General features: G+C 46.3%; 1 protein-coding gene across 2 annotated transcripts; it reads right to left on the reverse strand.

The window, feature by feature from the left end:
• Positions 1–285: 285 nt before the first annotated feature.
• Positions 286–26,165, reverse strand: MTMR9 (myotubularin related protein 9). 2 transcript variants are annotated; one of them, XR_008465805.1, is made up of 11 exons: positions 25,925–26,165; positions 22,233–22,341; positions 21,373–21,498; positions 13,983–14,156; positions 11,794–12,011; positions 10,582–10,743; positions 8,052–8,193; positions 7,247–7,467; positions 5,002–5,153; positions 3,730–4,279; positions 286–2,883 (listed from the first exon to the last, which is right to left on the reverse strand). XR_008465805.1 is itself a non-coding variant. In XM_054197417.1 (10 exons), the coding sequence occupies exons 1-10, from the start codon at positions 26,107–26,109 to the stop codon at positions 4,116–4,118; spliced, it is 1,653 nt and encodes a 550-aa protein (XP_054053392.1). In that variant the 5' UTR covers positions 26,110–26,165; the 3' UTR covers positions 286–4,115. The 2 variants fall into 2 exon arrangements, 1 of the variants encoding a protein (XP_054053392.1); XM_054197417.1 differs by having other exon boundaries at positions 286–4,279.
• Positions 26,166–27,025: the final 860 nt, after the last annotated feature.

Consider the following 27,025-nt stretch of genomic DNA (forward strand, 5'->3'; position numbering starts at 1 on the left):
AAGCAGAAAATCTTAGTTAATTGAATTGTTTATCCATCAGGTGCAGAGCTGGTGTCAAAGGACCAAAACCATGGGAGCAGAGCTCTGCAAACCTTGAGCAGACTCAGGGTCTCAACCTTCTCCTTCCCACGCAGCACAAACCCCTCCTCTCCCACCACAGCCCGCCTTCAGCGGTCGGAGAAAACACCCATGAGCTGAAAAGAACCAAAGTTTCAGGCAAGAGCTTACACCCGAGTCACACACACACATCCCCCACAACGGAAAATAATACAGAAGATCCAGCACTGTAATTAAAGAACTTTTTAGAGTCTTCAAGGTTTTAATTTGAACAGACATTTCTACTATGTTCTCAACATATCTACAGCAAAGTTTACAGCCACTTTCTATCTGTTTTGCTCCTCCCCAAGGGCTCAGCAATTTGAGCCGCCTTGGTTTGTCTCAGATTTGTTACTTTATTTTTTTTTTTTGGCGATATATTCAACACCCCAGCGGCTGGGATTCTTCTGTACACATACAGCATACATCTAACGGTAGCACACAAGCTCCCAGCCCTGTTATTTATTTCTTTTTTTTTTTTTAAATAATTAAGACTGATGCAGCAGCCCAATCCAATTAGCAATTCCGGATGTTTGGACAGAAGTGCACTCATCACTTGATTTCGTACTATTTAACGGATACATAGCGCACGTCACACAGTGCTACTCAGTGTCACAGATACAAAGAAAGGGAGTGCGGGCACAGACATTTTCCCTCCTACAGGCACCCGCAGACGCCAGCGCTTTCCGAGGCTTCAGCAAAGCTTACATTAGACGCCAATACGCTGTACAGTGCAATTTAAGTTAACACCATATGCAACATGGACAACAGTGCGCTTCAACCGGTCGCCACATTCAAGAGTTAGATCAATACAATCAAAATATTGAAGGTCCATATTTCCCTTATGAAAACTGTGCAAGTTAGTTCCTTTTCCCTTTTATGATTTTTTTTTTTTTTTGGTAGAGTTTCCGCGTTGATTGACCCCAGAGTTTGGGAGAGGAGGGGGGGGGGTGGGGGGGGTCCTCAGCGTCCAGCTTATTATCACACAAATATTTATGTGCAAAAAGAGCAGAAGCAGGGGTGTCGGCGAGAGTATAAGGCAGCGTCAGGCTGAAGAGCCCGAGCTGGGCACTGCTGTGGTGCTTACAGCTCGGGATGACGCAGGACATCCTCAAAACTGGGTGTCAGCCACTTCACGGGGCAGAATCCAGCATTTCTCCCCCTCTAAGAGAAAGCAAGCCCATCGTTAGCATTAAACACGTGAATAAATACAGTGGACATGCAGGTAAGCAAAGAACTGGAGCGCTCCGCTGTGTAGTACACCAGCAACCACCAGACTGGAGCCTGGGATGAACTGGGAATGAAAAGGTGAAGAAAGAACGTGCAAGTAGCCTGACGCAAGATCCGTCTGCTCCCAGGAGGACCTGGAAGGGTCCACGCATCTTGCCTCAACCCCACCACGTGCAGTACCGCTCCAGGTAACATCTCATGAAGGTGATTATTTGCAGGTTAACTTGAGCTCCTGCAGCGACCACAAGGTGATACAGGGCAGAGGAATCGGAGAAGAAACTGCTCAGAACGACACTGACATCGTCACACGAAGGCTGTGACCCATGCCACCACCAAGGCAAATGCATGGCTTTCGGTCCCGAAACACAAGGGGAGGATGAAACGCTTGCTCGGAGAGAATTTTCTGCCTTTTGTTCGCTGTCACAGCTGGTTACCCAATTTCCTCCGACGCCTGCAGTTTGCATGAGAGACTAGAGCAGCCAGGCAATTAGATCCAAAAAAAAAAAAAAAACAAACCACCAACCCAACCCCTCTTTGCTTCTCTATTATTTAGCTCAATATATAATTACTATGTTAGGAAATTACATAACCTTTAAGTGTGTTTTATGTATAGTCTATTATGAGGAAAATAGCGCCTTCTGAATCCTTCCCATCTGGCTAGTGAGAACGCGTTTCAGATGCGGAGGAACAGCAGAAATTGTGAATTGGATGGGGAAAAACAACATCCAGGCAGGTGCAGATCCCACCGGCATGATTTTAAAGAGGGCGAGCAGTAATTTTAAGGGCTTATATTTGCAACATAGCCAGAAGGTAGCTCCAGAAACCAGCGTCCGGAGGTGGGAAGGTGGCATGGCCGACTTGTGCCTCCCCTGCTACTCACTACAGATCACCAGCCGCCCCGAGCAGCAGCCCCTGCGTTTGCTAAATCAAATCTGACAAGTCCATCGCTCTCCAAACTTAAAAAGAAACTGGTATTATTACAAGTAGGGGGAATTACTCTCCTGCCTTACGCAAACAACGGTTTAAAAGGGATCTTTTTATTTTTCAAGCCAGGTCACTTCAGGCCTAAGTTTAGGTTAGTCGAGATGAAAATAATTAAGGAAATAAGGACCGAAGCAAAAGGCATTCGGGTAGCACTTAATCACTATCAAATAATTTTATATAGCTTCCTTGGTTATAGAACTTTTCTTAGAGTATATTTAGTGGATACACGATTTTTGCAGAAGATTACTCCCCAGATACTTCTATGACGACTAAACATCCTGCATTATCACATGTATCTATCTTTATGTGAAACGGCTTTGAAATAAAGGCGGCTTCATTCCAAACCAGCATCAAGTGTGACGGAAGCTCAACAGTTTCCAAAGAGATCAACGCTGACCTAACGCAGCTCCGCTCATTTCAGTAGGAGCAGGCTACCAGCAAGCACCTTTTAAGATAATCCCAGCCACATGAGCTGTTGTTAATTCAAGTCTTCTCAGTCGCGAACAGCCACCAACAGAACCAAGCTGAACAAATGCCTAGGCGAGGTAATGTTTCAGACCCACTCTCACCTGTCTTTTTAAAGGAGAGGAAAAAAAAAATCTCGAGCAAAACCTGATTTTATAAAAGCAGATCGCAGTCACCGAAACACAAAGATCAGCTACAAAATACAGAGTTACCTGGGAAAAAACCCAACGCTTATCCCTAAAGTCTTTAAGCAGTTTTAGCAGCTACAAATGACCTAAACTATTAGTATTTTTGTGTGATGCGGCGGTCTCTTAACCTGCAGCAGCTACCTGAAAAGTGAGACCACCTTAACTTCCGACTTCTGAAGTCTCACAAAACATGGAGTAAGAGCAGGAGAGGAAAAAGCGCCCCAGGTGGGGCAAAAGTGTTTTGTTGAGCTGTAGATTAAGTGCTGCTCATGCACCCTGGCAATGCCGTGAACCTTGTTCAAGTGAACAAAACCTGCCAGCGCAACCCTAAGTTTCAAGAGCGCAGCTTGGCTCTAGTTAGAAGGGCAGCTCTGAGCCACTGTTTTGCAAGCGAACACCTCCGCCAGCTACTAAACCTTTCTGTTATCCAGGTAGAATAAGAAGAGTTTGTTATTCCTTAGGAGATATTTGTCCACAAGGGGCAATTCCACCTGAAGGTCATGGCTTAAACATTAGCAGCAGAATCCCTACTTCTGTATTGCACCAAAGTGTCTTGCTGTGGTTTGGTATTCAACTTACTGCTCCCAAGCCAATGCTTAACACAAAAATCCAAGTGTTAGGTGTGAAGGCTACTGAGAGTATCATATAGACTGGCAGAACCTGTAGTAACATTATACCATTTTCTAGTTTTTCTAGGAAACTAAAGAACTAAGCTGCCTTACTTACTCTTGGAGAAGAAAAGTGCTTTCGGACAAAATGCCTTTACCTATCTGTACGTGACTTCGCATTTTAATCCTGTCGAGTGTTTAGAGAGTTCAACGAAACCAGAAAAAGTCCAAAGAAATTTGAAACATCCCATCTCTTGGCCCATCCTGGTTATCCACGCGGTTGGGTGGAGGTAAGAGTTCCAGCTTCTGCTGACACTGTACACAATTTCTAGACAGAAAAGCTGCCAAGAGAGGACACTACGCCCAGTTGTGTGTGTCTTCTGTAAACAAAACAGAAATCCGCCCCCAAAAAGCAGGGAGGTACATAGTGTGAAGTGGGAGGACCGAGGGTCGACTGTACCTCTGCAATACATGCACTTTCCATGTTCAGTCTTTAAGGTCAAAGGGACTGGAAAGGAAAGACCTGAGGCAAAGCCCTGCCAGCTCACAGGTTCTCCTGCATCCTCTCATCTGTTTCCATCTCTGCTAGCTGCCTCCTCAAGGCGTTAACCTTCGCCTGAAGTTCCTTGTTGTATCTTATAATGCTGATCATTTCTTCCTGGGCTTCATCGAGGAACTTGGAAGGCCTGTTCCACCGAAGAAAGACACCTGGAAGCCCAGAGACAGCACAAGTCAGAAGGGTTTCTTGTTACAAGGAGGAAACTTTATTCATGTTCCATCAGCTCTCAAGTAACATGCGTGCAGTTTATGCATTTTTTTCCCTTACCCTCCCCCCTTAATAACATTTAGAAATACTGACCCTCCTCTCCAAGTCCACCATTCTACTAAATAAGATTAATAAAGAGAAAGTGAGGGGTTTTCGTTCCTTTTTTTCCTCATATACTGATCAGACCAATCCATATTCAGTCTCCACCCTGCCATGACAGCCTGCTTGCTTCACTGTCATTAACTCTTCAGTGCACGTGGGATGGAGAAAGTTTCCACAGCGGGGAACCTACTGCACACAGATTATCCTGGCCAACGTGGTCAGTAATGGAGAAAGAAGTCTTGGTTGATATAGAAAAGCCTTAGGCCTGCAGAACATCTATAGATTAGGCTATATCACTGCAGAAATACTGTGCTAAGAAGATAAAAGGTATTAGGAAGGCTCCCTGGCAAAGGCTAGCATGTCACCAGACCTCAGAAGGATTAAGCGTTATGCCTCTGGGGATGGCACATGCCAAAAATATTTTGGAACAGATTTCAAAGGGAGCAAGATCACCATCAGCGGAGCACAGAGCAGAGACAAAAGGAGCGGATGCTTCAGAAGCTTTACAAGTAGCCGCAAAAAATATACATTGCCCGTAAGAGAAAAAGCAAGGCTGGCTTACCTTCCCAGAGCTGCAGGCTCTGCGGGGCAACCGAGGGCCAGATGACAAGGCTGTTGGCCTCAAAAAGAGGATTCTGGAACTTGCTCAGCTCTTCAGATCTGTTCACCCAGGACCACAGGGACATAGTCTTTTGCGGCAGCTTCAATTTAGACCTAACAAGACCATAGAAACAAGTCAACTTTCACTTTTACGCTGTAAAGACTCGTTCTGTTTTGTCATAGCCCCGCAGACTACAATGCCACCAGCTTTCCCATGCGCTACCAACTCGGACAACTCAGGCTAATCCCTTCAACACGTCTCACCAACGTGGCACAGGGTGTAAACCTAAAGTCATTTACTCAACCCGGCTGATTACAACTTCAAAGAAAAAAAATGGGGAAATCACGTTTAAAAGCCGGGAGGAAACTAGCTGCCTTCTGTCCAGATGAAGAACCAGTCACCTCCCCAAAATGGTTCGGCTGTCAGGTTTCGAAAGGGACTGAATCCCTGCGTTGAGATAGAGCTGGGAGGTGCAGCAGGTCTGCATGAAGGAAGGATCCCAGTGCACCTCTCAGAGCGCGTTAGAGCGGTGTTATCGCTGGAACTGCGCGACGGGCACGTCTGATTAGGTCCCTCTGGTGGCAGGAAGCACAGAGAGAAAATAGTGCTGTTTTCCTGGGTCAAACCCACCTCCAGGGGTTACACAGGGGTCTCTTCGATTCTGGCAAACCTCCTTCTGCATGCGCTAGCAAATTGAACTGCCACCAGGCAGGAGATTTACCATCCCTGTGAATGCTTCAGACAGCACAAGCTTAACATCAGACTTCAAACATTCTCTGTGCTCACAGGGTGACACGTTCAGATGTGACAGGCAGGTTATTACATGTAACATTCAATACTCTTTCAAATGTGATCTTATTGGTTTCAAGTCTAACTTGGTTTTGCAGATGACCAGTTCAGCAGCCCTGCAGAAGACAGGAGAGTCTCTTCTAAGCAAAGGTTACTTTAAGGGCAGAGGGGTTTACAGGAAGCTTTAAATTGCCTTCTTTATCTGTAAGATCAGTTCTGTTTCGCCCTTCTACTCTTTCAGTGGTCTTCCCTTAAGCAGGAGACCACCAGACACGGTCTTACTGGAGTCAGGACTCCTGAGAACAGCACTGTCAAGTTCAAAACAGGAATCCAAACCCCTCTGGCAGCCGCCATCTGCCGCGGGAGGCTCCAGTCCTCCCGGGTTCCACCCTGCCTGCTGCTCCCAGCAGCCCTGCTCAGGGCATGCCTGGAGCTGCCCCACTGCTACAGCACAGCATCTAGCCCAGACTGGGATTCAGAAGCTAGGTGCTGGTCTGCTCAAGCACCTTAAACGCCACAAGCCCGTAAGCAAGCTCAGCACAGGCCTATCGTTTCGTGAGAAGGTAGGCTCCAGCGGAATGCAGTCCTGGCTGCTTCCTTTCGAAGCTGCGCGAGCATCCATCTGAGCGCTCACAGCATTTGCCCAGAGCCTCAGGCAACGCAGATTGCCAATTCACCTTTCACCAAGCCACAGGTTACGGGTGGAGGGATTCTTGGTCCTTCTGTTGAAGTTATAGCAGTGCACAGCCGAGACTACCTCAAACCTAATCACCACGCTCGTAGCGAAACTTTTGCCACGGTGTAACAGTGAGGCAGATCCTTCTGAAAGAACCTCTTCCATGTTTTCCACTTCCAGCAGTTAACACAAAAAACAAAGCCTTCCTTTCCTGGGAGAGTCAGGACCACCAGGCTACAGAGTCATGTTCTTTCCTGACAGTTAAGGTCAGAACCAGACTTTCCAGCTTTGGCTTCTAACTGCCTTGACCTTCTCCTCCAGGCCTGCATGGACAAGTTTGCTTCCCACAGCTATGACTCACATCATTGATGAATTTTAGCTGTTTATGCTTTTATGGAAAGAGTTTCTGCATAAGAGACTACATAAACTGGTGACGGGTGGAGATTTTTCAAGGCCACACAGCGAAACAGAAGAGACAGTCGAAGGTATTAGCTTGGACTTGGAGAAGACTAATTCAACTCCCCGACGAAGCCACAGATTTCTTTAGTCGCAATGTCCCACTTGTAAGAAGGGCAAGCTCCCTAACACTGCAGCAGACTACATAACTGCAAAAAGAGAAGCTCACCTGTGCCAAGGGAGGCCACACAAGCACCCTCACCCTTTTTCAAACCGAGAGACTTTTTTTTTTTGGTCAAATACAGCCCAATATTTAAAAGGTTCAAAGCAAACATCCTCACCAACCTTTCATTTTCGTTATTTCCCAGGAAAGTCCCAAACTGCGAAGCATAAGCGTGTTCAAAGAGCATAATGAGGAACTGTTCGTTGAATTCAAAAGAGCAAGGGAACTGACGAAGGATTTGCCACACACAGTCCAAAAAGAGGAGAAACACCGGGGCCTCCCATTTCTGCTTGCTATTTGAATAGGCTGATTGGGCACAACGCTGCTGAAAAGGGTGACCAGCCTACAGGTAAGGATCAGAGAGAGCATCACGTACAAAGTAACGGGATGTGAGTACACGTAGCAAAAAAAAAAAAAAAAAGACTTTAGAGCTAGTTCTGTCTGTGCAACTATGCTATTGCTGCTCTTTTCCACAACAGTAATTTCATCAAGCATCCCATAACAAACTGCTAGTGACCACGGCCAACTTTGCTGCCTTTTTCAGGCTACGAAAATAGCCCTGTATTTGATCAGAGAATTTTACCAGTAACAAACTGGTGCAGGTGCACTGAAGGACCAGGCTCAGGATACTAGTTGCAAGAGCACAAAGTTTATTTTTTCCTTTTAGTCTCAGCAGTGTTCTTTGCAGAGATGTTGACCCTGAGCACACAAAACAGGCAGTTCCCCAGCCCCCAAAAACTACCATGAGAGGCAGAGGCCCCGTAGAGCGCCGGAGGTACAAATGACTCAGTTAACGATGTTGCTCTTCGGACAAAGGCCATGCACGCTAAGCAGGGCTGCAACAAGGCCCAACTTGTTTGCTGCCTCTCAGGCTATTTCCCAATACAACTGTCACTGGGATAGATTGGTGTTTTGTCCATTTCTTACCTGCAGCCACTCCCTCACAACCAGAGATTCAAAGCCATGTATGGTCCTGCACCTTGGATCCAAGATAATCTGTGCCAGAGACGTTACCTGGAGTGTCGAATCAGTTCCTTCGGTCCCATGGACTAACACTGATGCACCTTCCCTGCGAAAGAAAAAGGTGGAAAGGAGTCAGAGTGTGAATGAGCAGAACGCATCCCAAGGACGTATGCATCCCAATGGATGCCAACACATCCCTTGGACACCAGCGGTGCTGCCCTGACAATGCTGAGGTCTTCCTGGCTCCTTACCCCTTCTTCCCTCCCATAAGTTACTCCCCATCCCACATGGAAGCAAACCACCTTCTCCACCTGGATCCTCACCAACACGAACTAGAGCTCTGCATCACTGAAGGCTTAGTTCCTTGCTAAACACTCTGGAAACCCACAACCTTTGCTGCGTTGACCGAAGATGTGCAGTGAAATCTCTTTTGTGGTGCTGCCTATTTCGAATTGGTACCCCTTAGAGTCATAGCACGGAAACGCGTCTCAAAGTCTGCTTGTGTCATTTATTGTTTTGCTAAGTACTCTGAAGCCTTCCCTGAGCACTGCAAGGAAGACGTATCATCCCCCTAGATGCTAATACTACGAGATTCTAGTTCAGACCTAGGCTTAAATTTATTTGGTCCTCAATTACAGTTTACTGCAAGAAAATTAAGCCAATAAGCCAGTTCAGGAGAAAGAAATGGCAGAGCTTGGCCTTCACAAAGGCAGAAGAGTTAGTGTGCTGAGCAAGAAGCTTGTCAAAGAGCCAAGCACAAAGGCTTCTTGCTCACCAGCCAGCACAAGTGAATCAGCAGAACAACGTGAGGAGCAGAGGGAGCTTGGAGCCTGGGGAAGGAAGGTTTTGTGCATTGCTGGGGGCCCATGTGCCATCACTCCCCACACTCCAGCAGGGATTGTCCAGGACAGCCGATTCCCTCCCCACTTTCTCCAACCTTAGCTGTGTTTAGTTACCCTATCAGAATCTCCTGAGGGAAGGACTGGATGGTATTAAACAGCCTTCATTCCCCTTCCTCTTCCCGAACCTTGATCCAGTGTCTCACTTCTGCCGACATCCTTACACCCAGAAAGGAAATTAACTGCAGGTTGTATTTCTTTCTGCGCAGAGACCCAACCTAAGCAGCAAAGCGTGGGCAAGAAAGATCAATCTCCCAAGCAAGTAACCCTGCACACATTACTTGCTTTTTGAAGTGAAAAAGCATAAAAATCCATACCTGGATTGCCGCAACATCTTTGTCTATAGTCCTGTGTCTAAAACAAATCCAGTCCCTCTACACTACAGATAATCTTCAGATACTCTCTCCCTCTCCCCAGGCGGTGGCAGATAAAGAGGACGCTTAACAGCCCAGCACAACTGCGAAGGTAACCCCAAGCCTATGTGCTCCTCAAAGTAGGGCACACCCCCAAATAGCATAACACTATTTTCCCCTTTCATCTTTCAGGCCCCGGACCTTTAAGATGCTGCAAGATCTGACCCGGCCATTCCCCGCAAGCTGCGAGCGAGGCAGCAGCGCTGAGCCCGCCTGCCATAGCTCCAGGTAAACAGAAAAAGCAAAGCTGAAGTTAAAAAGTGATGAAATTGTCCACTGTCCCAACAAGCCAGAAGAGTTTCATCACCAATGTTTCCATTATACACACACGCAGGAAAGAATTACAGATAAAAGGATTGGTCAAGAGCAATCCTTTGCTGGCACAGGCAATAACTAAACAGGCACCGTCAGTGCTTTCAAAAAGCGCAGCAGCTCGTATTTTATCAAATTAATGCCATTTTACCTATGAGACTGCATTTCAGACCACTTGCGTGTGACTCATTCCCTAGCTGGTATGAAAAGCTAGGTTTTTCCCTGAGTTTTGAGAAGGGCTTTCCCCTCTCAGAGCCACGAAGAAATCACATTTAGACTTCCACGTTTGGTCTTACAAACCCTGCCACCCGACAGCCAGCTTTTGCTCTCCAGCCCGAGGTCTGAGTGCATTCTGAGGACAAGTTAGCCAACTCAGTGTTTGTGAAAGAAATGTCAGGTTAAAAGAGGTCACAAGCACTTATAAGGGACGAACGGGATCGCTCAGATAGGACCACGGGGATAAAAATTTTATGAAGAAAAAGCACTGGACGAATTCCTGTGGAAAACAAGGAAATGCCATTGATTTCAGACAGGCACATTCTAACCTAAACCTTCAATAAAACTAACTGAATTAGGCTGCATCAGACATAGGAATATACCTTAACTGGATGACCTAATACCTATCCTTAGTCAAGATTTCCTCCCTCAGGCTTTCAAGATTTCCTCCCTCAGGCTTGTACTTCTAAAAATGCAAGCATGATTTACTGGAGGAACATTCCTTGACCATGATGAAACAGTATCTTGCATGGGTACAAGCAAGCCAGTTCACGGTGGTCAGTTATTAATACTAAAAGTGGAAATAGAGGTATTTAACAAGTGATCCGTAACCAGGGAATGAGAAACTCAAAAGGCTTTCTGAAAAAGATTTACCTGTCAATACACTGAGCAGCCAGACAAGCCGCAGTTAGTATCTCCTTGATGTGAGTCAGCCAGTTGGAAGCTTCCAGTTTACTGAGCCAGCGGTCCATGTTGTGCGACTGGTCATTACAAGCTTCCACAAGTTTGATGAGGCTTTCCTGCAGAATATGAAACCTTTGGGAAAAGCAAAAATATTATTGAAAACACAAGCAGTAACATAACAAGCAGGACAACATGCTTACAGAAATACACTGATCTCAAAATCATGGAACGGTTTGGGTTGGAAAGGACTTTCAAGATCATCCAGTTCCACCCCCCTGCCCTGGGCAGGGACACCTCCCACCAGACCAGGTTGCTCCAAGCCCCGGCCAACCTGGCCTTGAACCCCTCCAGGGATGGGGCACCCACAGCTTCTCTGGGCAACCTGGGCCAGGGGCTCACCACCCTCACACCAAAGAATTTCTTCACAATATCTCATCTAAATCTCCCCTCTTTCAGTTTAAAACCGTTCCCCCCTCGTCCCATGGCTCCCCTCCCTGCTCCAGAGTCCCTCCCCAGCTTTCCTGGAGCCCCTTGAGGGACTGGCAGGGGCTGGAAGGTCTCCGCGGAGCCTTCTCTTCTCCAGGCTGAACCCCCCCAGCTCTCTCAGCCTGTCCTCCCAGCAGAGGGGCTCCAGCCCTCCCAGCATCTCTGGGCCCCCCCTCCGCACTACAATTCATAGGCAATTATTTCAAAAAGTACAACCCTATAGAAGTCGTGTCTCCTAGTTCAGCAGACCTGTTTTCACTGGGAAACCCAGGCCATGGCTAACTGCCAGGAGAATACCACTCTTTGGACAAGAGGAGCGCGACTGCTGTAGGAACCTGCCTCACCTGCAGAAATTTTCTGGCAAGGGACTTGCTTGTTCCTGTGCACTACTGGGAAGGGGAACACAGGAAAGCTGGAGTGCAGGTGTAGATGGTCAGAGAAAGAGATGGCACAGGAAGATCGCCTGATGTCTGAAACCTGCAGCAGCTTGTTCACAAGGAACCAAACACAGCTTTCCAAAGCCAAATTAGCTTTATCATCTGCATACCCTGATTCTGACAAAAAAAGGGAATGTGACCTCATTGACAGAAACCAGGACACACGGCCACTTCTTGCAGAAGCAAATATTTTATGAAGCTCTGCCCATGTCACCCTACAAAGGCAAGCACAGAGGAGAGCCTGTGTGATTTCACCCACCTCTCAATGCATTTGTGAATCCTCCTCCACTGGGGATAGTGGGCTTCTTGCTCAAAGCCCCCTCCTTTGGCCCTGGCCTGCTGGGCGACGTTTAAGGACCTTGTATCAATGATGTAGCCGCGCTTGCCAGGCCGTAGCGTGGCGTTAATCAGCTTCTCGTCTTCTTTACACCGTCTTCCATTCGTACCTGTAAGAGGCTGGCTACTTCGCATCATGACCTGTGGTGACAAATAACCATGAATTAGGCACTGGAAATGGATATACTTACGATTGAAAGCCACCTCCAAGCCGAGAATGGAGGTTTGAACTCACTATGCAAGGACACCCCTCCACAGGAGGGTTTCTTAGGGCTCTGTAAATACAGGCTGCAGAGTGACACGTTATGTGTCTCAACGCCAGGCACGGAGGAAGGCTCTCTAGAGAAATGTGCTGCTGAAATCCATGCAGGGTACTCCTGTTTTCCTTTACAACTCAGGCCATTGCTACAAAGCTTGTGAGAGCGAGATAACGCAACCTTAAAAAGCTTCCTTATCAGCTCAGGGGGAGAATTCAAGTGGAGCCCTCCTGGATCTCCAGCTCTTCTCTGGGGAGTTGCGCCAGCAAGTGCTGCTCTCACCCCACCGCACTTTTTACCTCCATCTGCTTCAAGTTGGATCCATCACACCTGGACACAGACATGTAAATGTGCTGATCTGCACTGCCTGATGCACAGAAACATTCCTCTTGTTCTTCCTACAGCTGCTGTTCTCCCTTGCCCTGAATCCTTAAGTTCTTTTAAGTGCAATCCCTTGCAGGGACTGAATTTATTTAAAAAACAAACTAGAAATCCTTGAATTGAGCAATCGTTTGGCCGGCCACTTTCTTAAGTTACAGACATCTTCTTAGAGGCTTTATCCTTTGGATTATTCCTGTAGTACCGTCTTTGTGAGCCATTGAACCAGTCATCTTTAAGGCACCTCCCCAACTTTGTTTTTAAAATGCTCAAGTCATCCATGTATTAAAGATGCCCATTAGGTAGTTTTACCCAGTGGCTAGACCAATAAACCTGAGGTCCACAGATTTATTAGCTGAGATTTCTCTTCAGTAAATGCCTTTCGATTCAGAAAGCATCCCAGCAGCCCAAACAATAACTGACGTGTGAGGGGAGCCAGTCAGCAACCCCCGCGACACTCGATAACTCAGAGCCAGGAGAGCAACGTGACAGGCAGCGTTACTGTCACAAGTTCAAGCACTCCAAGCCAAACACTATTATATTCCTCACACTTGAAACACGCACAATTCGGAGAGATAATTGTACAAATCCTCCTTCAATGGTTTTCATTCAAGCTGAGAAAAAGCAGAAAGCACGACCGTCACGAAGTTGGTGGACGGCTGATTTTAAGGCCAAGCAAAACCACTAAGTCGGACTAGATGTCCTCTAATTCAGCGCTTACAAATCTTGGCAACAGGAGGTGTGAGCACATCAGAGCATTTGATTCAGAAGCCTGGATCACATTTACAAGCCGCCGGTTGGACATCCCAGCATCCTCAGAACTGGTTACATCAGCAAGAGATATAAAGAATTACTCAACAATTTCATAAAGTGCGTTTCTTAATTATAGCGCATCAGTCAGTCAATTAGATTTTGGCTTGTTGAGAGGCGGTAAAGACTGCGTAACACCAAGAATTTGCAGCTCCTGAAAGACGTTAAACTGACAGGCTCGGAGAACAGATTGTTCTGATCACTCATCCGACGGTTCCACAGCAGAAGCGGGGCTGGCTCTGGGCACGCCGGCTGTCATCGTGACTCCATTACGAAGGAGAGAGCCCACCACCCAGAGGACAGGACAATGTGCTTTCTGCCATCCTTTCAGCATGAAGCCTCTTGGCAGACAAAGCAAATAAGGGTGCCAGCAGTGGCTTTACAAGTCTCATCTTGCTCTTACCGCTGTGAGCAAGCTCATGCCACATACGCTCCCAAACAAGCGGATTAATAGCTATTTCTAGGATGGAGATTACTCATTCCACCACCCAGAACCAGTTTCACCGCATAAACTTAAGAAGTTGGAAAATAAAAGGAGCAAACATCTCACAAACTGTATTAAGTTGTTGGTTGTTGGGTTTTTTTTTTTGTTTGTTTGTTTTTTTTTCTTCATTCAACAGATTCACACACTTCCTTCAGGTACAACCATTACTCAAATGCAGCTTACCATCCCGTTCTTCTTATGATAATAGCTGAGGACTGGGAAGCGACTGCCGTGGCGAAACATGGCAACTTTCCGAAGGGCTTCATCATCGATGGATTTGGGGACAATGACAACCGGAGGGTAGGAGGGACAGACAGAGAATTCCTTATTGATGCAGCTTAGGCGCCATTCATCTGTCTGAAAAAGATAAGAACATATAGGCTTTGGGTCAAAAAGGAGAACAACACCATAATACACCTGGGAAGAGGAACTTCCATATTCAGAATAACGCACGCAGAAACAGAGCAATATTTGTGACCTACTCCGTTGGCACCACAGAGGAAAGCTGAGTTGTCACTACTGGCATAATCACTTTTGTTCATCCAGGAATTTGGACCCTCTCTAGCAACATGATTAAGCCAATCACCCAGACCAAATCCAGCCCCACATCCAGCCTCCAACAAAAACACGTGACAAAAGAGATGCTGGTCAAGAAGAACAAACAAGCCTGGCCGCTCTCTGCTGCGCAATCCTCATCCCCTACCTCTCAGATGTTGTATTACAGATGTTAGAAGGTATATCTCTGCTGAGTCCTTTTAGTATCCATTTATAGGTCTGTTGACTGATTATTTTTTCTCCCCCCACATTTCTTGAAGCTGCCTGAAATCATAATACCTCATTGCAGCAGCTCCCAGAAGCTCATTACCCAGCATGCAGATAAAGCTTGTAGGCAACAGAAGAAGTCATCAGGTGGCCTGGTTCTGGAAGTCCAACACTTGTTGAACAACGGTTCCCCGTCTGGTTTATCCGCATCCTCAACAGCCAGCACACAATAAGTCCACGTGGTCAGAAAGGGGCAATTGTGGCTTTTCATTATTTCACAGACACAGCAGACAGCGTGTCTGCAGTACGCACTGCAACAAAACTCACCGCATTTGCGGATGTTTCAGTTTCGTGGCAAGTGAGAATATGGTACGTCTGTCCCTCGGGGACATGCCAGAACAGAAATGTATTCCTATGTCAGCAGATTTAGGGGAAAAAAGGTTGATTTAGGTGAAAGTAACATGGGCTCAAACCTCTATCTGTGCTGACAGCAGAGTTCGTAACGCTGTCCACAAGACAAAGGTGGTCAAGAATGTCCACCAACTCCAGACGATGAAACTGCTTTGAGGTTAAAATTGCAATTTAACATTTCCAGCTCGGTTCTTTTCTATGGGCTCTGCGTTACGTAAAGCACAACAGCCGTCTCTCCAAAAGCACCTCCGGGAAGCAGCACAGCGTCTAAGCACCAAGGTCTCACCGTCACCTCCTGTTACACAATTTTTCAGCCTCCAACAGCCAAACGCTGGTGAAAAAAAGTGCTGAATGTTGGCACCCTGCACCCTCGCAGGCACTTGGCATGAGAGCTCCAGCTTCCCAACGCCCAGGGTCAGACAGGACTTGGCTGCATCTCAGGCACAACCAAAGGTTAACGAGCAGCCTCACTGACGAGGAATCCTCACTTACTGAAGTCCGGGCTGGAACAGGTGACACTGCCCTCACCACAGCCTCGGACAAGCCCAACCTTCATGGAGGGCTTGCTGCTTCTGGGCTGGTCCCACACCACCACCTGCTGCGTTAAGGACACCAACCAGGTACATCAAACAGCCATGAGAAATATATTTTCCCTAGGGACACACAGCTCGCAGCAGAACCTTGCCTAAAGTTTGGCAGGAAACTGAACTCATGGTCCTCGATGGCAGGACGGCGGCTTGGTTGTGCTGCATCTTCAGTCAGCGCATCCTTATCCTGTATTCCTCACAGCCAACAGAACCTGCTGGCAGAAGCCTTGGTGGGGAAAAGGACCCAAAAGCCTCTGCAGCGCATTTTGATTTTAACAGCAGCATTCAATTCTTAAGAGCAGCAGCAGAATAGCACTCAAATTTGCCTGTAAAAGCTCCAGACAAAGAAGTTAAAATCAAATATAAAAACCTCTTGAAGAGGAACAGGCAGCTGCTTTCAAGGTGGATTTTTTTTGTTTTTTTTTTTTTTTTAGTTCTATGCACTGACTTGACACAGGTGTGAGAAAACAAACAAGACCTTAAGTAACTCCTCGGCTGAGGTGTTCCAGTACAGACTGGGAAGCATTTGCGTGCCACCGCAGCAGGCAGGGACCTCAGACAGATGTCATAAAAAACTGTCCTTATTTGTGTTCAAAGAAAGTTTCAGCCAGACAAAAAGATAGGGGCTAAAGCAGGTATCACAGAAAGCAAGAGAAGAGCGTGACAGTTAAATTATGCAGTAACAGAATACACAGAAAACCCACGTCTATTCAAGTGGGTTGGTTTAGCATGCATTAATTACACAGCTCTGATCAGAAGTAGGTCTCTTTTCCGCTTTCTTTTCTTCCAGAAGCTTAATACCTCCCGCCTTACACCTCCTGACTGGTATCTGCTTATAGAAATAGCTCCCTGGTCTGACAGAAAACTAGGATCTATTCAGAAAGGTTTTCTGGCAATGAAGCCTTTCCATCAGATGAACAAGCTGATCTGATTCACAACACTACTGTATCATCAGTAGATCCAAGGCACGGGATGTGTGGCATAGAAGACAGCCAAATTGTCCCTTTTTGGTGGCAGCCTAAAAAAAAAAAAAAGGATGCTGGGAAAGGTACACATTGCGTGTGTCACCATCGTCAAGAACAGTAATCGCTACCTGTGTTCAGTAGCCCATCCGGTCAGTCCTGCACCAGCCCTGTCGTAAGCTTATTTCATTATTCATTAGCCTCAAAACAGCTTCTCTGAACATCTACATTTTATAAAAAGCAGAGGTCCTCCCAGATGCAAAATTAAATTGCCTCCGGCAATCACGTCATAGGCAGGGACGAAAGGAGGTCTGGATCACGTAAGAGAGGCTTGGCTGGTCCCAGCTCATGCTTGTAATGCACCAACAGTGATTTGATTTTTATTATAGCTTTTTGGGGCACCTATGTTAAATTACAGCAGATTTCATGATTGCGTGCAATTCGTTTACAGTGAAAAAAATATGCATGGATATAGAACTGATAAATACCTTACTGCCAGAGGGCACGTAGAGAAGGCAAAATTAGAACTCTGTTGTATCCTTTTTTTGAGAGGCTGGCTGCCACTGATACCACCAGTATGAAAAGGAATGGGAGAGCATCAACCTGATTTATCGCCCACTTTGGTAATTTAATGCTGCCCATAACCCCCCCTCTCCTCGCCATTTATAACAGGAGACAGATGATACTGTTATGTCATCCCGTTATAGTTTCCTGTTACACGGGAAGGAGGAGCGAGCGCGGCAGCAATTAGCACCATTTGTCTTCTGCAGCATAGCTGCTTCTGCAGAGATCCCATTAACCTCTGCAGTGCCAGCTTCAGCCTGCTAAAATATACTCCAAGATGAACCAGATGATAGTAAAAATGCAACGGTAAAAGTCTCTCCTTGGCTTTCACTTGGGGTCTGTCTGCAATTTGGAAGGAAAAATTGCCATTACTAACTCGGAACAGCAATTCATCTATGCGCAGCAGTAGATGCAGACGGAGGGAGCAGTAAGGACTGCAGTGGAAGAGAAGAGGTGGACCTCCTCTTGAGACATCGCCAGATAAGTATGCTGCGAAATACTCAGAGAAAGTACAGAGTTAACATTTAGTTCTCCCAGCAAGAGCGCTGTACTTTAAGGAATGAGGAAAAGTTAATTTCAGTGAAGGCCAGAAGCAGCGAAGGATTGGGGGCTGAGTAGAAAGGAGAGAGGGCTCCAAAGAAAAAAGAAAGGAGTTAGAAGGCTTTTCTTAAACACAGTACAGGATTAACTCTTACATTTCTACTTTTCTTGTCCTAATACGTGTTTAGACATATTGATTTTCAAACGTTACTGAAAGGCAAAACCAACAGTTATCCTTTCTCCCAAAACTTGTAATTACTAGGAGAGGTCATTTTCCACAAAACAGGGTGAAACAATTCGAGCTCTACTAATAAACCTTAAAAGAAAAGTCAAGAAACCAGCATGGACCTCGGAGGATCCTGCACAGCAGCCGTGACAGAGGCCATTCCCAGGAACGGGCAAGAAGGCAACAAGCCCTGTTAGTAACAGATTGTGCGCGGACAAGAAGCCTAACAACAGATGCAGGCAAAGACTGATGCTTGTCTGACAAGAGCGAAATATGGGCCATCCACACCATTGCAAATTGAGCCCAAATCCAGAAAATTCAGGGCGTTTTACACAGGTCCTGGACAGTAGATAAAGCACCGCTAGCTGAACTGTCCAGAACCCCAAACTCTTTCCTACAACAAAATGGAAAGGGGGAAAAAAAAAAAAAGAGAATGAAGAAAGTGAATTTGGTGGCAATGAAATACCTACATGTTAATTATACCGTTACTGTATAAACTTCACTTAACTTTAAGAAGAAACTGATTTTCCGAAGTTACAGTTTGCAGTATCCTGCAGCTGTAGAAGCTGGCAGAAGAAAAACCACTCCACCCTGACCTATTAGCTCTTCTCTGACTCCTCAGAAAAAGATGAAACCCCTTGCGTATAACTCGAATTCCATTCGGCCACTCACTGGCTATGCAGTAGTACAGCAAAGAACAAATCTTTACACACATTTCGCCTGACATACCTATAATCCAGATCCCACGTACTACCCAGTGCTTCAATGAGCAAACATTAACTATCCTGTACATCTTTTACTCCATTCATAAGTTTGTCTATAGCATCTTCAAAGTCTCATCTCGCAGTACAATAAGTTGGAGCCTGCAGGCACTGGGGAGTTTTTGCTGTGACATTTAGTAAAACGTCGAGCTGATTACTTCATACGCCTTAATTTTCAGCTGAACTACTCCGATATGTTGGATTTATCAGAACAACAGTTCAGGGAAAGACACTCGACAAATGCCCCGCTGACCCGTGCTGCAGGTTATTCCCAAGGAAATAAACAGGTAGCACACACATAGCAACAGCCATCAGCAGAGTCAGCCCACTGAAACTTATCGATTCCTCCAATTTCTTTAGCTCAAGTGAAGTCATTTGCCTTAACAGTTCTTCCCTTAACACCTTCACGGACGAAACGCGAGCAGGTTATGGTAGCATAGCAGCCTCCCGAATCCTGGAGCTGAGCTGAAGGGGTTGAGCGTTTGCTATCCAATTCTAGGGGCAATACAAGATGACAGCTTGTCACACCGATGCAGTGGTGTGAAATCACACAGGGAGTGTGCGTTTGGGCAGAAAAAACACATTTGGCAAAACATATGCCAAGATAAACAGATAAATTATTATTATACAGTACAATACCATAACGTATTATCTAAATTTTTAATGTATTACCTGACTTTTTTTAAATCTTAACTTTTATAGTTTTATTTTGCCATCATAGAATGGGCCAGAGTTTTAAAACTACTCTCCTGTAGCAGACAAATGTGGAATTAATACATGACAAGAGCTGCAGTGTGGGGGAACTGCGGTTTTTGACAAGTTGTTACCATATTGGGGAAGGTGAGGCATAACAGATCCAGGCGGATGATTTAACGGAGAGGGAGGTAACCTTTGAGTCCTACTCATTTGACTGATGGGAGGGAAAAAAAAAATAAATCAGCCATTTACTTGTTCTAGCCTGTCATATTAAGAAAGTTTAATCACAGAATAAGAAATATTTGGTCAACAATACCCTTCCTCAACAACAGATAAATGTAAGTCATTTGAACGTGGCCTTTGTCACCCTTTCGTTAAAAGGAGTTCCATCTGAAGTTTTGGGTTAAAAGCCAAGAATTAATCAACAGCTGTTAGACATGCATGTTTTGAAGAAATGAATTGTTGCCCTTGAAACGTAGAGTTATAAAATAATTAGGTTTTTAAATGTAAGCCTTCCAATGAGCTTATGTTCAGAAAGCCAAGAGATTCACAAATGAGCTATCAATGCATTTTTAAAACCCTCTGAAAGGAAAAAAAAAAACAACCCAGCATATCAATGGATATTTGTTAGCACCTGTATCACACTGGTAAATAAAACCATCAGAAGTGATTTGATCCCTGAAATATAAAAAGGATTTCAGCTACACATAAAAAGCGAAACGTGAACAGAAGCAGAACCATCTCCTGTGATCTTTCACTGACCTCCAAAGGATTTCCTTCGGCTGCCTTCAATCCTGCTCTCACACTCCTCCCTTCTCACCAGAGAGCACTTCAGCTTCTGCCCTTTTGGTTCTCATCGAGATGCCTGCGACCTTCCTCTGCTGAACCGGGAAAGCGTCTGCTGCCTTCCCTCCAAAGAGGGGAACACTCTGATCATGTTTGACTTCCCCAGCTGAAATTAAAACCAGAACTGTGGTGCTAGTTATAATGACAGGTCAGTTTGTACGCCTTTTGACAGCGGATGAAGATAGGACATGTGAGACTACTCTAATTAGAAGACAAAAATAGAAATATCTCTGAACTCCTTTAATTTTCCAGTGATTTCATCATATGAATCTGGTCAAGCTAATCATATTATTCCGTTATTAGTCATCAACAGGAAGTGATAAATGCTGCAGACAAGCTGGGTTGCAGATAAAAGAAAAAAAAAATCAATGTTCTTTGATGCTGTACTAATGGATGTGGTCTCAGCAACCTAAGATGATGCAGCAAGTGCACATATTTAATGTGAAACAAAGACCTGGAACACAGAGATGCTAACCCAAGGCACTATTAGGACAGGTGGGCTCCTGCAACCGAGACGGTTCCCACTACATCCAATCCATCATCCTAAAACGAAGTCTGAGTAACAGATACAACAGGCAATGCCACAAGAACAATGTGTACCCTCCAGGTACCAAAAATAATATCAACATGTGCTCACAGCACCCGGAGCAATAGGACTAGAAGTTTCCTGCTCTCTAAACCCTCCCAATATTTCCTCAGCATGAAATAGAGCTACGAGTATTTCGTATTGGGCATCTTTGTCTACTGTCATCTTCCTAAAGAGCTAAGAAATCCTTAGCAACTTTTTTAAAAGAGGGCCTTGTTTCAATTAAGGAGTTGACAAAGATTCACCCCACTCCACTCCAGATGCAAAGCCGAGTGTAACAAACCTAGGCCGAGGGTCTTAAACTCATTTTTACAATAAGGAGGGTCATCTGCAAAGGACAAAAACACTTCCTACTTTCATGTCCTCCCAGGGAACTTTTAAATAGGCCTCAAAACTCCATTTGTAGAAGGTGAAACACGAATGCTAAATACAAATATTTAGCACCTAAACAGAAATGCCTGATGTTTACAGAGCGAGTATTTGAACACCACTCACTTTTCACCCAGGCACGGAACAGCTTTTTTTCCCCTCCGCCCAGAATTTCCAGTCCAGACAGCACCGGGTGAAATACTCCACAAACCACTCGCACAAGTACATCCCAGCGCCTGTACAAATCCTGAAGATGAACTCACCACTGAGCTGAGGAGCTCAAACTCTTGGTCAGGCAGAAAGGAGCGCCAGCCATCTTCAACGATTTCAAACATGGGCCGGTAGAAGAAGGGATACATGAGGGTGACGGAATCCAGGGTGGAAAGCGCCTGTGCAGGGCAAGAGAAATAAACAGCTGCTTCATTTAGTCAAACCGCTATTTTATTCCAAAAAACATACAGCAAAACGTGTTTTCCTCTAACAGCAGTGATGCAAACTTAAGCCACCCAAAAAGTATACAGCCATTAAGTTTGAAATACTAAGTCACCTGTGGGGTAGTTTAACACACAAAGAAAACAACAGCACAAACAAAAGCAGATTATAACAACTGGGGGGGTTGTATGTGGAGTATCATTTCTGCAGGCTACACTATATAACAGGGAAAGACGCACACTGAACGGGTATAACTAACAAGACACATCCTACACGGCATTTACCCGATTACTAACAGCAGAGCTTAAACTCAAGAAGTCACTTAATGCTGTTTGACACATGAAACTCAAATCTGATTTGGTTTTGCCTCCTCGAGCTCCAGCATAAGGAAGCTGAGCTTTATTTTCCCAAATGCTATGGCAAGATATTTGATCAAAAGTAGGTTTGTGGTGGTCTTTTTGGCTGTTTTGTTGGGTTTTTTTTCGTTTTCTTATTTTTTTTAATTTATTTAAAAAAAAACACCTATAAGCAATAAATATTTCAACAATTGAGAGGAAATATCCCACAATTCTCATTTGCCTTCCAGAACATCAATGAAAACTTTCCTAACTGGGAAAAAAAAAAGCTGGTAAGGTTGAGGTCAGATCAAGATCTGAGAACTTAAGTGTTATTTACCATGATGAATCCTTACCTCAATAGAGCTAGCAATGTTCAAACACTCCTCCATTCCGGGTATATCCAGCTGAATAATTCGCAGATCTTTGCATTTTATAATGATGGTACCCAATGAGCCCACGAACCTACAGCGAGACATGAAGAGAGAGTCTCTTAAGAACAGGATCCTCTAAGGCCTGATGAGGTATTATAGTTCTTCCCACAACGACAAAATGGCCTAAATGCCATTTTGCCGAAACGACAAAATTCCATTAGCAGTAATTTGTCTGCAATATCATCTTTCAAAATAATAAACAAACAAAACCACCTCTTTATTTGGTATTTGCAAGTTGTGGTCTGCTTTTTTATTTTTTTTTTAATCCCAACCTAATGACATGGCAGCAAGTGGAAGTATAAGTATTACGAGATAAAGAGGTTTTCTTCCCAGCTTTTCTTTAAAACGTGAAAGAAAAGGTGCGTTCAGGTATTTTCTGATAGTACTGGACGTTACAGCATTACAGTAATGCACAGAAATTGAGGATTGTGTCCTGGTTGGTAGAGCATGAGAGTCTTAATCTCTCATTAAAGTAGTTTAGTTTCTTTTTCAACCCATTTTCTCTCCTTTCCTCTGAAGGGAGATGCTCTTCCTTCTCTGAAAGGGGAGAGAGGTAAAAGACAGCATCTGTCCTACGTTTTGGTGGCCAGCCCAGCCCAAACCACGTCAAATTTCTGAAAACGACTGAGTTTAATTTAATTTTTAAAATAACGTTTCAGTCTGGCTACATTACACTCCTTTGTCTCTAATAGGAAAGCTTGATTTCTGCTACCTGCAGTGCCACGGAGCTATTTGCTCTGCAGACCTCGGAAGTTAAGGTCTTATCACTGCTGGTTCAAACACAAGTCGACCCAGCAAAAGCTCTAGGTTACAAAAACAAACAGAGCTCACAGACGCCCTCTCCAGTCTTCCTTATGTTCATGAAAGAAGGATGATGGCTGAACAGAAAGCGTGTGCTTTCCTTACGTTAACTAGCCACAGGAATGATGTGGATTTTGGCTCACAAAACAGTGAACTAAGGAAAAGCAGCTGAGTCTCATACACCGCAGGAGCAGCTGCAGCGGCCAAGGGCGATGCAAGAAGCAGAAGCCAGGCAAGGCCTGAAGGACTGAGTTTCAGTCCCTTGTGGCCTTACCTTCAGTCAGGCCACGCACCCTCCAAGAGGAGACCTGTTGCCAAGCTTTGTGTTCCTCCACCTGCGCTACAAAAGCTGCCTGTAATTTATTTTAGACTCATTATTACAGCTGAAAGATCATTACCTATTTCTTCTGTGCAGACAAAGGTTAACAGGCAGAACCAATTATCATTTGGACAGTGCTGGAGGAAGAACTAGAGGCGTTTCGACAGAGTTCTGTAACGCCAGCGGAGCCAGCCTGTGCCTGGGTTGCCCTTTTTGAAGCGCTGTTTCACAGATCCCCAACGTAGTAACACAGCGCAGCTACAACACATTGCCAGTGCTGTGTTTCCTTTCCACATTTCTTTAAGCAAAAAAAAAAAAAACCCACAGGAGATCCCTAGAGACTGTTCTGCTTCTCAACAAACCCCACAGATCATATATAAATTGCTTAAAAAGCTACAAAAATATTATGAAGCAGTTTGATGACCACCTGATAATTAGGGAACACACTGTTTTGTACAAAAGACCCTAATATCCTGAAAGTGGGAGAAGAGATTTTCATTAACCTGGCACAATGTCCCAGTTTTGCACTAATAACCTGAAGGAGTGCCAAACTGGACCTTTCCATAACCTTTATTGGTTTAAGAGCTTTGTCATTCCATTCTCTCCAGCACTGAGAATATACTCTTATCCTTTTATATGGCAAAGTTTCGTTGCAGTTACATACACACAAAGCTACGCTCAGGGAGGGAGATGTTTACTCCAGAGGCCTTCTAGACACCAGGGCCGGCAATAAGGGCTCCGAGTCGTAGCTAACTCTGTTATAAATCACATACCGAGCTAACAACACAACACTCCATCGCCATAATTTAAAACATTCCTCGCTCATTTGGTATTAGCTTACATCGTAATGGGAACTAAGCTCATGAAAAAAAATAAAAAAAAGAGAAAGAAAAGCTTGACTATAATAATTTTCAGAACAGAGCTACGGCTGGTTTAGTACAAGCAGGAAGGAGGATGAAGCCAAATCATTCTGAAATCTGTTCCTGTACTAGATGGGAACAGATTTCCTCAGGTTTCTGCCACTCTGTTCCTCTCCATCCTGGCGCCAAGATGCAGCATTTCTCAGAAACGCTCAGAGAAATCAGGAACATGGAAGAAACTTAATCAGTGTCCAGTACTTCACCCAGCCACAGACTCTGAGGCAACCTGATATTTTTTAATTGCTGCTGCTTGCTTTTTCCAGTCTTGCTGGCAGAAAGGAAATCTATTCTTCCAGATTTCCTTAAAAGGTGAGGAAAACAGGGGAGCGACTTTGTAATTAACAAAAAAATGAAAATACTATGAGCAAAATGAAAAAAGGACCAAGGTGAGAAAGTAGAAGACCATGACCAGGTAAGATGTGACGGCCACTCAGTGAGGGAAACGAGATGGGGCAACATAAAGCAGCCAGAAGCGATGGTAAGAAGATTCATCTCTGAAGTCCCTGTAACAAAAGGGGATGAGCATGAACAAAATGGAGTGCTGCAGCTACAAGTCAGCTTTACCACAAGGAGTAGACTGTTAAAGCATTATTGATTTCCATAAGCAGCCGGAGGAATAAGGGGATGATGCTGTTGAGCAGCAGGAGACTGATCTGGGCCTGAGAAAGTCCAGACTCCACTTCTACCATCACTTTTGGGGGCTGACCCAAGGCAAATCAGTGCCGCAGCTTCCATCTTCGTGATAAAGATGCATCCTTTATATCAAGAGCTACTGATGAGATTCACTGAACAATTAACACAGAGTACTGCTGACAAAGGGGTTCAAACATAGAATCACAGAATGGTTTGGGTCGGAAGGGACCTTAAAGATCATCTAGTTCCAGCCCCCCTGCCCTGGGCAGGGACATTCTCACTCTATATATGACCAAAAAAAACCCCTTCAGATGCAACAGTCAAATATCAATATCCAAACAGAATGTGACTCAACCTGTCCGTGCCAATATTCTGCCCCATGCTCTAATTGCACATTTTCCTCTCCAGACCTGGCTTTAAGACAGCTGAGGTACGAGCCAGTCTTGACAACCAGTCTTTTAAACCCACAAGACACAAAAAATTAGGGGAGATTAGGCAGGGAAGTTAGAATGATAGAATTGCCCAGGTTGGAAGGGACCCTTCAGATCATCCAGTCCAACCATCAACCTAACTCTGACAAAAACCATCACTGAATTATATCCCTCAGCACAACGTCTTTTAAATACCTCCAGGGATGGTGACTCCACCACTGCCCTGGGCAGCCTGTTCCAGTGCTTCACAACCCTTTCAGTGAAGACATTTTTCCTAATATCCATCCTAAACCTCCCCTGGTGCAACTTGAGGCCGTTTCTTCTTGTCCTTTCGCCTGTTCCTTGGAAGAAGAGACCGACACCCCCTGGCTACCCCCTCCTTTCAGGGAGCTGTAGAGAGCGAGAAGGTCTCCCCTCAGCCCCCTCTTCTCCAGGCTGAACACCCCCAGCTCCCTCAGCCGCTCCTCACCAGACTTGTGCTACAGACCCCTCACCAGCTCCAGACCGTACCTCTTTTCAATGGAATCAATGTTGGAGTGCAGCAGCCACAGCTCCTCGGCATTATCTTGACGCCGTGATGAGAAAATAAGGTGATGGCCGGTCAGACAGAGGGTCCCCTCCACAGCCGGGTAGAAAGGGCGGTGCAGGGCCACGTTGTCTGCTCGCGGGGTCTTGATCAGCTCCGCAAACTCCATCCTGGCGAGCGAAAGGGCAGGGGCCTGGGCAGGCCTTCGCCAAACTGGGGGGAAAAGGGGGGGGGGGGGGCAACCTCAGCGACACCAACGGCACGAGATGAGGGACCTGGGGGCGGGATGGGGGACCCGGGGACGGCCGACAACCGGCGGGCAAAGCCACCAAAGGCAGAGGGGGGGAAAACCCAAGGGGTGATGCCGGGTAGAGCCAGCCCGATGCCGGTAGGAGAAGGAAGCAGGGGATACCGCGACCCCCGCTCTGAGGAAGTCGATGCCCCCACAAGGCCCCGGTGCCTGACCGAGATGGGGTGGGTGGGCTGAGGGGAGACGCGGTGCTTGTCACGGTGGGACCCGGCGGAGAGGGCCGGGAGATTAGGGGGTGAGGCGGGGAGGGGATCCCCGGGGCGGAGAGGGGGAGGCCGCGGCCGAGCCGAGCCGCCCCAGGACCCGCGGGGCCCGCCGCTCCCTGCAGCCGCCCGGCCAAGCGGTACCGGGCCGGAAGGGAGCCCTTCCCCGGATGTTGAAGGGGGTGCTCACGTGACCCGCCAGGTCCAATCAACACCCCGCCTTACCGGAAACAGTGCTGTCGCGAAACAGCCCGACGCACCCCGCGACCCCCGCAGCGGCCGTTCCGCCCCCTCCCGCGGCATTTACAGGAGGGGCGGATGGGACGGAGGAGGGGGCGGGGTCGAAAGGGGCGGGGCCTCACGGGAGGAGAGCCAATGAGAGAAGGGAACCAGGGGAGGGGCGGGCGTAGGGGGCGGAGCTTGGGGAAGGGGCGGGGCGATGGGGAGTGACCCAGGGCGGGCGTGGAGTGGGCGGTGGACGGAGCCACGGGGCTGGAGGGGGCGGGTCCTTGGGGCGGGGGCGGGGCCTGGGGCGGGCAGGGGGCGTGGCCTTGTCGCGGGGGGCGGAGCCT

This window comes from Rissa tridactyla, chromosome 3 (assembly GCF_028500815.1).
Source record: "Rissa tridactyla isolate bRisTri1 chromosome 3, bRisTri1.patW.cur.20221130, whole genome shotgun sequence".
Taxonomy (NCBI): domain Eukaryota; kingdom Metazoa; phylum Chordata; class Aves; order Charadriiformes; family Laridae; genus Rissa; species Rissa tridactyla.